The sequence below is a fragment of the Euwallacea similis genome, chromosome 8 (genome assembly GCF_039881205.1).
Source record: "Euwallacea similis isolate ESF13 chromosome 8, ESF131.1, whole genome shotgun sequence".
NCBI classification, from domain to species: Eukaryota; Metazoa; Arthropoda; class Insecta; order Coleoptera; family Curculionidae; genus Euwallacea; species Euwallacea similis.
The window spans coordinates 362742-376445 of record NC_089616.1 but is presented as its reverse complement, the minus strand read 5'-3'; the positions used below and the strand labels follow the sequence as shown (position 1 = coordinate 376445).

The following is a 13704-nucleotide window of genomic DNA, read 5'->3' as shown; positions in this document are numbered from 1 at the left end:
CTCAACTGGTTAGCTTCGGACAGGTGAATATTTTATTTTTGCCATTTACACGGCACTAATTCGATAGATCTGGCAATGACTATAATATTAAAATTTAAAGTAAAATTAAATATATTTTTCAAACGGTATTGCAATTCAAGAAAAAGGGGAAATTGATCTCAGAGTTGGAGTTTTTTAAGGCAGCGTAATGATTGCAGTCTTTTCAACACCATGATTCACATTCGTGGAAATCAGAGAAATTCACAAGAAATCCCTCAAGGGGTACTATGAAAATCCAGGAAGTGCAATTTTTAGACGAGGTTTCTATAATGATCCATGTGTAGACCTTTTTTGAACTTTGCCAAACTGCATGTGAAAGTTTCGGACTACTCCTTCATATAAACCTATGTTTCTAAGCCACTACATACTTCATTTCATTTTTTAACAGGTCACATAGCATTCTATCATGCCTAATTTTCAGTCATCAATAAATTGGATTTGACCTCGTTCAGCAAAGGTAACAGTTGTGCAACAGTTTTGCCACTGTTTGAAGTTCGAAGCAAAAATGACGCTAGCTCCCATTTAATTCTATTTGAAGAGTCATTCAGCAAAAATTCCAACAATTACACAACTGTTGACCCTACTAAGCGGTGATTTGGTGAGATTAGATTTGTTTCAACAAAAAAAGAACAGTAGAGTGTAAAGAGGAGAACTTTTATATATGATTTTAAGTTAAAGATTATTTTAAGAGAAGTAATCTTCAATCTTGAAAAATTTTGCCCCTTGAGGAAAATAAGTTATGAAAAATAAATCGTAAAAAAAACACAAAAAACATTTTGAAATAACTAAAAACCGATATTATAATTGCTTACTCCAAACTCATCTAGAGCCAGGTAGGTTTCAAAACTTTGTATCAGTTTCTTGCCTAAGCACATAGTATTCGACTCAGATCCAGCCTCTAACTTAGTCTGCAGGTAAACATCTCCCAGGAAATTCCAAGGTAATAAGATAGTCAGCGGAGTGGAAAGTGTGTGCTTTCCAGTGAGAAGGAGATATCGGGTTAAGACCGTTTTACGATCCCTGGGTCAGAGTTTGAATTCCAGTTTTTCAATTAATTTCCAGAGGGATTATTAAGGTAAGACCGTCTCCAGATAGTACTTAAAACTAAGATTATGTCTGAGATAAAACGAATATATGCTGGAACAGCTTTTCGCCTGGCGAATTAAATTTTTTAAGCTCGTGCCACATCTGGCGAGGTAAATGCGTTACACAAGTAGGGGTGGCGGACAGGAATTAAATACCCTTTTGTCTGAATGCAGATGTATTGTATTCCACCTCAAGTCACCCTCTTTGCCATCTGCCAGTCACCGGTACCTGATAAGTCCCCCACAGCATCCCGAAAATCGATTTCCGAATTAAACTGTTCACTTTTATCAAATATGGCTCAGTACAGCGAGCGTTTCCTTGTATAGAGACCATCTAAATTCAATTAGGTGCCCGGATTTACAATTTGTTGTTCGAGCATAAATCGTCCTCCAATTTGATCTTATCCGTAAATAAGACACAAAAGGGCATTGTTGCTGCTTTATCGAAAAATTAGATTCTTCAACCTGTATAATAAGACGAGCCAGGGTTTAGGGGAGATTAAGTACTAAGATAGAAAACAGTGAGTAAGCATATTATACGTATAGGCTCAGTTCGGCTAAGAAACTATGTAAATTTGCCGAATTCTAACATGACGTTTCCCCTGTAAATATAAAACGCTTCATTTATTTTGATCCATAGGCACAATAAACATGTAAACATGGCACCCAATTTATAAGGCTGATGTTTAACGACTACATTACCCTGAAAAGACGGTTGCTCTAAATTCCAAGAGGGGCCCCGAATATAAAGGTAGAGATTATGAATACCACCGTTATCCCTCGATGCTTACCTCTGCAATCAATCATCAAATAATTTCCATTCATGGGTCGTGATGAAAATCTGAAACCGCATAAAAAGGGAGTTTTCCCTGACAAATTTTGGACGGAGGGTGAATTTGCACGCCAATGTAAGGTCGAAAACTCTGAAAGGGATGTCAGGAGATCATGCTCTCCCAAAGGAGTCTAACTGAAACAACACCGGATTCGGGCTTAGCTGGAATCAGTCCTAATAGTTTAACTTTAAGCCTCTTCTCGGAACTTTGCTCTGGTCACATTGAATCAATGCCGCAATCTTTGGGATTAAACTTCTGTTAGGCCCACCTTAGGGTAGGTGAAACTTTGTACTTCCGAGGTGCAACTTTCGAAGCTTTAAATAATTGCCTTGGCTAAGTTAGTGGGCTATTTATACCTACTAAGTGCGGAGCAAATTGCAGGCTGTTTTCTCGAAATATATAGTAGTAGACCAATTAGTGCGGAAAATTGAAGAAAATTGAGCAGTACAAATTTCAACAGAAAATATTAACGCCACATAGTTATTTCGATTTATTGCCTTGTTATTCCAGCATGTTCTACACTGAAAATAAAATTATTATTACTAAGTAATGACTTATATGGCCTTACTAGTAGATTTATAACAAAAAGACAAAAATTGGTCAATTTTATAGTCTCAAAAGGAGGCCATCAGTAAACATTTTATGGCCATATGCACCGGTAGAAATCGTACGCAAAATATCCTCCGGGCGGTTTTCTGGATGATTTATACGTAAATACGAAACAATATCCATAAAAGAAAGGTATAGGTGAACCGTGAATGGAAGAAAAGAATAAAAACACACAATAGGTATGTATGTGCAGGGATAAAAGTAAACTAGGGGCCTTATAAAATGGACATTGGACGAAAGATTATTTCACCACTGTCCGCTTTGTAGGCTTCATGATGGTTCATGTCTTTTTAGTTTTCACTTTAAACTCATCAAATACTTAATACTGTTGCGGGAAGTATTAAAACACGACGTCACTATACAGCACTCGCATATTTTTCCCTAAAATTGCACGCTAAAACAAGTGGTGCAAATTGCCTTTCTCTATAAAATATTTCATAAAGGTATAGATTTGCATCAACGTATATAAAGAGGACCTTTCGGAACAATCATAAAAATCATATCCCAGGGGTTTTATTTGAATTTTAGGTGAACGACCCACGGCAAATACTATTATTTGGTACCTATAACGTATAGAAACGGAAATAATTACGAATAGTTCAAGCCTTGCTTCCCCCAAAAGGGCACTAACATTATTGGTGAAAGTGTGTGTTTTAGCTGTGACTCATTATGATTTCATTTGAATCCATTGGATACTATCGCAGCAGCTTGACCGCATAAATCTGGGTTAGAAAAATTCTCAGGACAAGTAACAAAGAAAGTTATATTTTTGACAAACAATGTAAAAGTTTTTAAAATAAAAAACCAATGATTCAACTGGTTTCATTTCGTAACTAGTTACATAATTAAAGCAGGTACCTTCATTTCATAACTTAGTTGACACCAACGGTAACAACAATGGTTGCGGTGGTTTTACACATGCAGAACCAAGCTTGAATGTGTTCAAATGCGTGCCACTTTCTTACTTAAGATTTCTTTATTGTACAGTAAAATTTTAAAAAAATCGTGTATGTCACTAATTAGCAAATATTGTTTTATGAAGCTCGTGTCACAATGTGGGATGTCGTTTCGCTCGACAAAAACCCTCTCATTGAAATAGTACTTTTCCCAATTAACTACATAAATAGCCGTAGTGTATTGTACCGAACTTTCGGTGAATTTCATCAATTCGCATTTGTGTATTCGCAAATCATCGGTATATTCATTGATAGGTTTAGGGTAGTCCAGGCTAATTCGGGTTCGAAAGGCTTTGCAGATGAATAATTCCTATAGTACCGAACTCACATAGATTAGATTCAAATTTTGAGTCTCAAATTAGAGACGAACGAGGTACAATTCGAGGAAGACCAAGTTCCGATGTTTTTGTAATGCCAAGGATCACCTTGTTCATGTGGCATTCTCAGCGAATATTCTCTAAAGTGACATTTCCCCTCCAAGATACTTGAAAGTAATGATCTTGTATCATAAAGGTCAAGGGTTAGAAATAAGATAAATAATTAGCGATAAGTTAGAAATTGGAATAAAAAAATTAAATCCATTCATATATTTCACATTCATAGGAATTTTCTTATCAAATGTTTCTCCAACATCAAAAGATACGGAACCATTTCACCGATAGCTTTGCGACAAAAATATATTTCGTTGTAAGTAAATTGGTTACCGGAGACCTTGTATCTGCCTATGATTATAAACAAGAAAGTAAAAAATATCACCCAGTTGTAAACCTCTGGAGATAACCTTTCCTTGTACACGCTCGTTTATTCTGTTTATCCATTACCTTATTTCATCATTCTAAGAAGTTATTGATGCACTTGTTATTCTAATATTCCGATAAACCTATTACGTTGTCTCAAATTAGGTGCTTCGCTGTTTATCGTTTAATTAGAGAATATCGGCGACATTCGTTATCACCGACCGTATAATAATAATTGGAGCAGATCTCCCTGTGGGCCGAATTTTTCCCCACGTCCCGGGAATTGAATACAAGGTAAAGGAAGTAGGTGTTAATTGACTTCGAATCACCAGGATCCGGTTCTGCTTTGGGGGTTTCTCGATAATAACCCGACGTCGGCAGCAGGTGCGAAGGAGAGGTAAGTGTCAGAGCCAGGGGTGGCGCACCCTTACCTAATAAATGGGGTAATTTCCACACTTTCAGCCACCGCCACAAGGCGTCAGTCGACTTGTCCGACCGCCCCTTATTAGCACATCATGTACCTGCTGTTTTGTGTTCCCTCTGCCATTCTCGTACACAACATTTCTCCAGCAAAATAATCCGCTTTCAAAGTCAGTTTGGAGATATGTTCATATTAAGACTTATTGCCGTTCTGTCGGTCTTGGTGAAATAAAATAGGGACAGTTTATTTCACCCCCTTTCTGATTAAACTATTCGGCTTTACCATTCCCCTGGTAATTCCATTTAGTTTTACTGCCCATTTTGCCTGCAGCCAATGTACTCAGGTGTCACCCTTCGGCCGGATTTAATCACGCGGTTGACAAGGTGTAGCCCTCCCCCTCCCTTGACAAAAGGGCCAATTTATCTCGGCAAACTTTTCCTGTAATAAATTCGCAGGTGACAAAGCAAGAGAAAAGTTCAAGTTTTAAACGACTTGGAAGGTAACCAATTTAGTAAACTAAGCGGCACGATAGAAAGTCTATTTGGTCAATCGTCCGCGCCATTCGAAACGTGAAATCCCTTAAGGATACAGGGGCAGTCAAGTGCGAAGCGAGGCAGCTCCTGCAATCCAAGATAGCAGGAATTACATCCCGTTCCTGAACGGTGGACGCAAGCAGGATTAGTGGTTAGGTGAAGTGTCGCCGAAAGATCGAAGTTCCACCTTTGGTGGCTGATAAGGGCTTTACGGAGGTTCGGGAAAGGCTTGCAGGTTTACAGGCGAGATCACGTTGTGCTGAGAAAGGGAGAAATTAAATGTACCCAGAATTTAGAGGAAATAAACAATATGGAATAGAATTTTTTAATTTTGAACGACACTACTTCGTTAGATTAGAGTATCGACCTCGAATACATTTCCAATACCCACTGATAAGTCCCTTCCTATAAAATTTACGCCCTTTTAGTTAACTGTCGCAGGAGGCACAGTTACTTATTTTGACTTCTGAATCGTCCTTAACGCAGAGCAACCCTAACTTCTGAGGCAAAATATATTCACCTGTGATAAAAAGTTGAAGAACTTCTGAGCAATTTGAAGAATATTCATTTTGAAGATATCCATTTTATTTGAAACGGCGAAAATTTGTATTAAAGATAGGTCTATATCTGCAGAAATGAAATAGAGAAACACTCCTACTGCAGGCTAATAGAGCACATTAAGAGGGATAATTAGATCTTCCTAATGCAATTGTTCTTAGGGTTTTGAAGACATAGGCGTTTAAATTTTTGAAAAATAGTCAAAATTGGGTACTTCACCCCTTTGAAATTTTTCAAAGAAATTTCAAAATGCTGCTCGTGTTCCCAAACGAAGCGTCTAATAAACTTCCAATCCTTTGAGAGAAAAGGAGACGCAGCAGAAGTCGTAAAATTACGAAAAACGAAAGTAATCGCTCCATGAGTTCCCAAAAATCAGAGCGTAAAGTTTGGAGTTTGATTTTCATCCTCTTGAAAATTTTAGGCAAGTATCTCAAGAATTGTTTGAGATATCTTGAAATTAAAGAAACATACATATTTCCTGGCTTTGCAAGACATTTTTGATAACCGCCCAAAGGCTTTTTAGGTTTAGTTTTTAACAAATCCCGGTCGAGTAATTATTAGTGAACTTTTAAGATGTGTGGAATTTTTTCTCCTCTGTTTAAAAATGTAAATTTGTGTAGTAACTTTCAAAAAACAAATTTCACGAAATAGTCCACACTGACAATAGAACTATTCTTAAGCTTAAGTAAAATTAACAATTTCTACCTTAAAGCGTTAAATAGAAAGATTCATACTTATCAGATCGAAAATTGGTTTCAATCGATAAACTTAAACAAAGGTCCAAAAAAGGCCACACGTTATGACCCAAAAATCCTTACACTCGCAAAATAGACATATTATGTGTTAATTTGTAATTCGATAAAAACACACACGTTCACCACAGCATCACACATACACAAATTAGGTTACAAATAGATCCATAAGGAGCCATTAATTTAAAGCAACTGATAAGAGATATTAAAGAAGTAACATTGGTTATCAAGTTTTACTGCGTTTTGTCTCCACTGGTTCGTTATTGATTGTAGTTCTTCTCGTGTTGTTGACCTGTTGTTGTCGCGGATTCTGATGGTGATGACTTTCTAGGATTAAGTGACTGTGAGCAGTGACAAGTGCCCATAACGATGAGGTTAAAACAGCAGAACACTCGCAGGATACTCCCAGCAGGTACTCTTTTTTGGAAGTTAATACGTAACGTCACATTCACGTTTGGTGATTGTAAATTCTCAAAGAGAGAAAGATAAACATGATGATTTCACATACAGCACGCCATCTATTATGCAGATTCGCGTGCGATTTGGGATGTTTTGACTGGATCATTTCTCAGACTGAGTCAATTTTACCGATCAATTTAATCGCACTAAAAGGCAGGAATTAGTGATAGTCACAAGAGCAACATATTCAAAACACCCATCAGTCAAACGGTTAAATGCAAACAGCAGATTTCCGGTACCAAAAATAAATTTTCCAGGTGGAGTCACAATTAATAAATCTCTTCTGCGTGTATAAATATACAGGGTCCCCTAAAGGGAAACTCTAAATCTATTCGCAAACAATATTTGAGTTTAAAATGCAAATAGTTCGGTTTAAATCTGGGCAATTGCGGCCTTAGCAGATGACTTTGGTGGTTTGGGACCAATGTACAACGATCTAAATTTAAATGCTTGGTGTAAGGTAATTTTTTGCTTGGAAAGGCAAAAAGGTAATTTGAGAGCACGGGCAAATGGTGTGTCATTTTGAAAAATTGCAGTCAACTTATTGATTTATTGACTGAGGCCCATTAGACAAACACGAATATATAGGAAAGAATGCGTCCGCCGGACCATTTGTCACCTGTCAACCTGGTCTTCTCGTAACGTCGGGCATACATTACCCTGTAGCATAAAGCGTACAAATACTGACAAACTATATGTTATTAATCCCCATAAGCATCATTACGTGTAAATTACTGGTTTAACTATAAACTTGGCAAGGTGAGAAGATAAATTGTTCGATGTTAAAATGTCGCGGAACCCCCTCTGGTTTATACCGGAGCCGGTTGAATGATGTTTACCATCCACAAGAAGTTGTAAAAATAACCTTCGGGAACTGAGGAAGAATCATTTACTTCAAGTTTTGTATTTACAGGCCGTAGATAAAATAAAATTTGGCATCGCATACCTATAATGATTTTAAATGGTACATTTAGACAGTGCGTGCCTAGTAAAAGCCAGAAGGAAATAAAATAAGACGCTATTACAGAAAGCTATCAAGAAACACCCAAGTCATATAAAACTTTTAATATTGTTTTAGTAAAATCCACATAAATTTTTGAAACTTTCAAGCATGGTGACGTTTTGTGATTTTATGTCTGTGCTTTGACCTGGCACGAGATGTACAGTGTCCTAATTCTTAATAGTGAACAATTAAATGTAGTACAACAAATTCATTAAAAATTATTGATACATTTTAGTTCGAGAGGTATTTCTTTAAAAGAAGTTTGATCTAGCGTTTGATCTAGTGTTCACGGTTATTATTACACTAGAGGTGAATATTTTTTTCATATACTTTAAGAATTTGAAAATAATCTTGAAGTTTTGTCGAATATTATTTCTATAACGATTTTGCATAAAATGTTTAACATTGTTGACATTTTCACATAAATGCTTTCAAAAAAATTTACAAGCTAAAAAGTATTTTAAGATCATTTTTGGCTCATTACTTTTTATAACAATTTGACTTTCCGAATTAAAACATTTTAAAAATACAGCAGTCATCGGTTTGATTTCAGCTCTTATTGCAATTACCATTTTTTCTTTCTAGTAGAAATGCCAACCAGACGGCCCACGTTTCGGCTTATTAGCTTCATCAGGGATGTTTCAGCACAAAGTAGCTCACACACCGTGTTGCGCATGTTAAGGTTCGCATTTCTGCAGATTGTGCAAAAGCACGTGTCTCCAGGTTGCCCAATATCCTATTTTCATTTGTACTTCAACGCTTTATTTTTAATATTTTTTGGGGATATATGCCATGAACTTTTCCTTCCAGTTATGTTCATCCGCACGAAACTTTCCATGTTTTTGACATGGAAAGTTTCGTGCAGTAAATCACAGCAGGTATGCATGGCGAAGCTGCCCTGGATATCCCAAACTTATCCTCGAAATTGCGGAAACTTTGAGTGTTTCCACAAAAGTCTGAGCTAATGCCTGCTTGGGGTTTACATTTTTTTCTTCCATCTATTCCAGTCTGCCCCCGCATGTGCGTATGTCTTTGGGTAGATGTTTCGTGGTACGTGCGTACCCACTCTGTACGCACACAAACCTGATGAGGTCAATAATAAGTAGAAACATGTGTCGCCAGGTTACCCGACATTCTCTTTCGTCTTCTACAGGGACGTTTAAATCCTGTTACGGATATACAAGGAGCTTTTTCTTAAATACGATCAATAAGAGAAGCTGCAAATATACATGTCCATCCGTACGTAAATAACTGTGTCAGTCTTTCATCTTTCGGACCTAATTTTAACTCACTTAGCAAATATACATGCGAATATGTGCAACTTTTTTTAACCACATTTATTCACCGCAGTATCAGTTTTTTCTGTAAAGCTTTTATTAAACCGAGAAGGGCTAGAGAATCACCATTATTTATGGTAGCAGTTATGAACCATGATTGAGAACAGAAACCTGAGAACATCGATAAATATTAATTTTACGTGTGGAAGTAGATACTTTATCCGGTCGGGACTGACCGTCAATTCGACTGGTCAATCTCAACTGATAGATCTGCCAGACCGGGCGTAGTCGCCTTTAACATACCATTGTAAATATAAGGAGTTTCTTGTCCACTGTCCTGTTGATATCTGTGAGATATTAACGATATTAATTGTGTCCAGAGGCGATAAGGATAGTAACCCCAAGATTGGATTTTACTGAGTTTTTTTAAATAAATCATAGCACTTTTTTTCCAAAATTTTGGCACCGATTAGCGCCTCCGAAATGATTAACTGTTGCATTTTTCCTTCGGATTTTCTACCAAACTTATCCAAATTAATTTTGAATATGATTTTTTTTTTACTTAATACTACATATTTGCGTCAGATCAAGTTCGCATCATATTAGGGCTGGTGGGGAGTAATAAACAAACTGCTCACATTTCCTTGACGATGCCGATAAAAATTGAAATTATTACAGTGATAAAAAACAGACGTTTTTTTATCGACGTTAAAACGACTTTATTCCGTAGTGAAGCTGACCTGATTGGATTAGTCTATCTTTTCTAAGGACGAATTAATTTGCCGATTTAACTCTCATTTTCTTCACAATTATTTGTCGCATAACCAAATTAAGTTTTCATGCAGCTTATCGACCATCACCGGAAATACACTGTTGCACTTTTCCCAAACATTTTTTGAGAACTGCAAACTGTTTTAATTTCCTTCTATTTAATGTTTGTGCTACACCTACATACATATTCTCGTAACTACGTAGCAACATTCCTTAAGCCATAATAAACCCCCATAAACAATGTAGGTGCGCATTTTTGCGTAAGCGTAAATTCAAAACACGGATCGGAACATATTGTGGAAATAACCTAAATATAACAATTTTGGGTCGTATTTACAGAAACATCACGTATGTTTCAACATTTGCACGAATAATAAATATGATTAACAAAAAGGTGTTCGGGTTGTACCCATTTATAATTATACGACGTGAATAAATGGGACAGCACAATTTCCAGAGACAAATTAGATTCTGCAAATATAAATTGGATATTATTGCTTTTGCTTTATTGATTCTGTTTCTTTTGATCTCCCACATTGCGTTGCACAATCATAATGCTTGTATTTTTATCTCAGGTAGGTAACACAGCCTCAGCCAAGAAAGAGTGTAAGAATGCGGGTAAGTCAAAGTCCAAAATTACTTTCTCATTTAAGCAAGTATTTTACGAGCGATGCCACTTATACATCAGCCTTAATGTTCTAAGGAAACATTCACTGCAAACCATTTGTAAAAAGCAAAGCTCATTAATAAAGCTGACACTAACACCTCAGTTGAGGTAGACTGAAAATAAAAATTAAAAATATTTTGGCAGTCTACTTTTATACCTGAACATATGAGCCAGCCGCTCTCGGAGCTGAAGAAAGCTCTGACAGCAAACCGCGAAGTTTCCACATTTAGAATCAATTTTAATTTATTTTAAACCTGATAACACGTACTAAATCCTAATAAATCCATTTATGACTTCCACGTAATGCAGAACTGAAAACAATCAATTCGAATCTCGGACAATAACGGGGTGAATTTATTGACGTCATTAAATGGCCCCGCTCTTGATTTCGACGATAAAACAAACCCACTAAAATTTGCAGATAGTAATCATTGAAGTTGAAATTTATCAATTAATAAATTTTGTTAATTAGCATTGTTAACGAGGGGGCTGGAATTGAATTTACGGGCCAAATGCTGTTTGTTGAATGCCGGCAGAGCTCTCTACCTACAAAAATAGGATTTATTAGTAGTGTATTTTATTTTTTATCGCCAAGGTATTTGGTTGAAGCATTAGGAGTGAGACATTGCAGTTAAACCCACTCATAGTAAATAGGCTCCAACTGCCACCGTTTTTTAGTTCTAATGGCTCTCCTGCCACCCCCGAACTGCCCTAGCCCGAACCTGCGCCAGCATTACTTATACAAGTAATTCATAAATTAATAATTAATCATCGCCCCCGAAAAACGCCCCTGTCTGCCTAAAACAAATTCAGAAGTTTAAGCAGTAAGAGAATCTCTGCTTTGCAATAATCCGCTCGATTTGAGGAGTGAAACCTTAAGTACCATTAAACATATTTGGTTATCAAAATTTAACTATTTTTTAACTATTTTTAACTATTTGCCCTTTAAATTCGTATTAATACGATTCAGTCGTTTTGACACTCACGTCTCCCGGCCATAACTGAAACGGCCACAGTCTGTCTTTTGAGTAAATATGTGGATATCAAAGAAAACTGGACACTGGGTCGGGAAGCGCTCCATCAAATGAGTGATAGATGAATTCGTTCCATATAAATCGCATCGCATCCAGGGTTGGTCGCGCGAATTGCGAATTTTTTCTCAGTTCGCAAATTCTTCTTCAATTCAGTCTGACAGTTGAGAGGTGCCAAAAGTTAGGGCTAGAGGTGGCACCGCCTTTTTCTTTTGTATTATTGTGGGTGAGTCGTGATCCCACACACGCCCGCCCGGTCGTGTACAGCTGAACCCATTGCGGCCATAATAACCAGTCAGCCTTGACGAGACATTTAAGTGTCTGGTCGTGCCATCTTGATTTTATATTTAAGCTTCAGAAGAATTCAGTCGCATTCCCACGTACTTCTGCCTAGCGTTAACTAGACCGCCACAGTTCACTGAATATTTGATGCTAAAATTTTTAGATTTTTAAAATCGAATCTATTTGACTGTGCACGATTAAAATGGTTCTTAGGTAGCTTTTAACTAAAAAGTAGGTAATATTTTTGTAATAGTTCTTTGATGTCAGTAGGAGATAAAAATTACGTTCTATTTTATTTTTGTGGAACCAGTCAGCTCCTAAAAACAGGTAGTTTATCGTGAAGAGGCCACATTTTTGTCATCAATCGTTAAGTTTCCGCCCTTTTCACCCATAATAGTATGGTTTATTCGTATTCCCACGTACGCCCTTCCGGCCACTCTATTACAGTTTAAGATACGTTTTTGTCAAAATTGCGCATTGTCGTTCTGTTCTGATTGGATATACGATTTTATCATAAATGAAGTCTGATAGTGTATCCCCTTTACTAATATGGTTGAGTCATCCTTCCAAATGCCCCCCGATAAACCAGAACTGAAACCACTACAATCTGACTGTTATCGAATATTTGGTTGTCAAAAGTGAGCTCAAAATTTTCATCGATTTCATTTCCATTCATATAGTTGAGTCGTGTAATTATGTACGAATATTCACGTATTTTTCCTTCAGAAGTTGCTGATTTTAACATCAATGATTTTTCACATGATACACGATCAAAATACTCTCGTCCCTTTCGCACGTCATAATGTATATTATTTTTAGAAAGTGTGAATAAAGTATTTAAAAAAATCAAAGGTAGGCAGCTTGTCCGTCTTTTTTTTATTAGTAAGCACCAACGTGTCAGCAGGCCATTTCCTGCTGTCGGTTGCAGTGATGAATGTCATTTTCGTTAAAATTTATATTTTTATTTGAAGGCGCCAAGGAAATGTTTCTGGTGAATGAGCCAATAGAGCTGGAGTATGTTTGCTATGCAGTGTTTTGTGTAGATTACCTCTCGATTGAATGTGAAATTTAACTGACTTGGATTGCTGCCAGAAGAAGTTTTTATTGATTAGATATCCATCAATACAACATGAGGTTATTCTAATATGTAGCTTAAGGGTGTGTATTTTAACTATAGGTGTATTGTGCGTCTGATAGTGTCCTTAGGGGCGAAACTCGGATAAAACACCCAAAGTGACTGAGTGAGTGTTCACATACTTTTTTAAAAACTTCTGTTGATGGAAGCGGTGAGATTGATAAAAATATTATATTAAGAAATTGGAAATGTAAGTTGACATGTTCCTGGTTTCTATTCGGGCGAATTATCAATTTTCTCAGGAATAACTATACCTTTTAACCATAGTGTTGCACTAAAAAATCAGAAGCAGATTATGGCCTTAGTCAAACTTAAATGATTTGAAATGCACGGTTTTCATAAAATGTTATTAGATTACTTTGTAAATCTCCCCTGGTAGCAACTAGTTCTATTTGAAATGTATAAAAAAACTGAAAATGTTCCATACCTGCAGAAATTTTATGTATAATAAAGTCAACAGCAAAAAAAACCGGCACATCAACAAATTTGTTTTTCGGTTATGTTCATTTACTTTACAATTGAAGAATTGAATTTTTTAAGCGAAACGGAAAGTTTT

At 36.6% G+C, this 13704-nt stretch overlaps 1 protein-coding gene across 5 annotated transcripts in view; it reads left to right on the top strand.

The window, feature by feature from the left end:
- zfh1 (Zn finger homeodomain 1) overlaps nucleotides 1-13704 on the top strand; it is a 204654-nt gene that overhangs the window by 50490 nt on the left and 140460 nt on the right. The window contains exon 1 of one of the 5 annotated variants that reach the window (XM_066392833.1): nucleotides 6785-6935. The exons of the other annotated variants lie outside the window; for them this stretch is intronic. Within the exon in view, the coding sequence (XP_066248930.1) occupies nucleotides 6893-6935 (43 nt within the window). The 5' untranslated portion in view covers nucleotides 6785-6892. Of the gene's footprint in view, nucleotides 1-6784; nucleotides 6936-13704 lie in introns of those variants that run through there. 5 annotated transcript variants of the gene reach the window in all.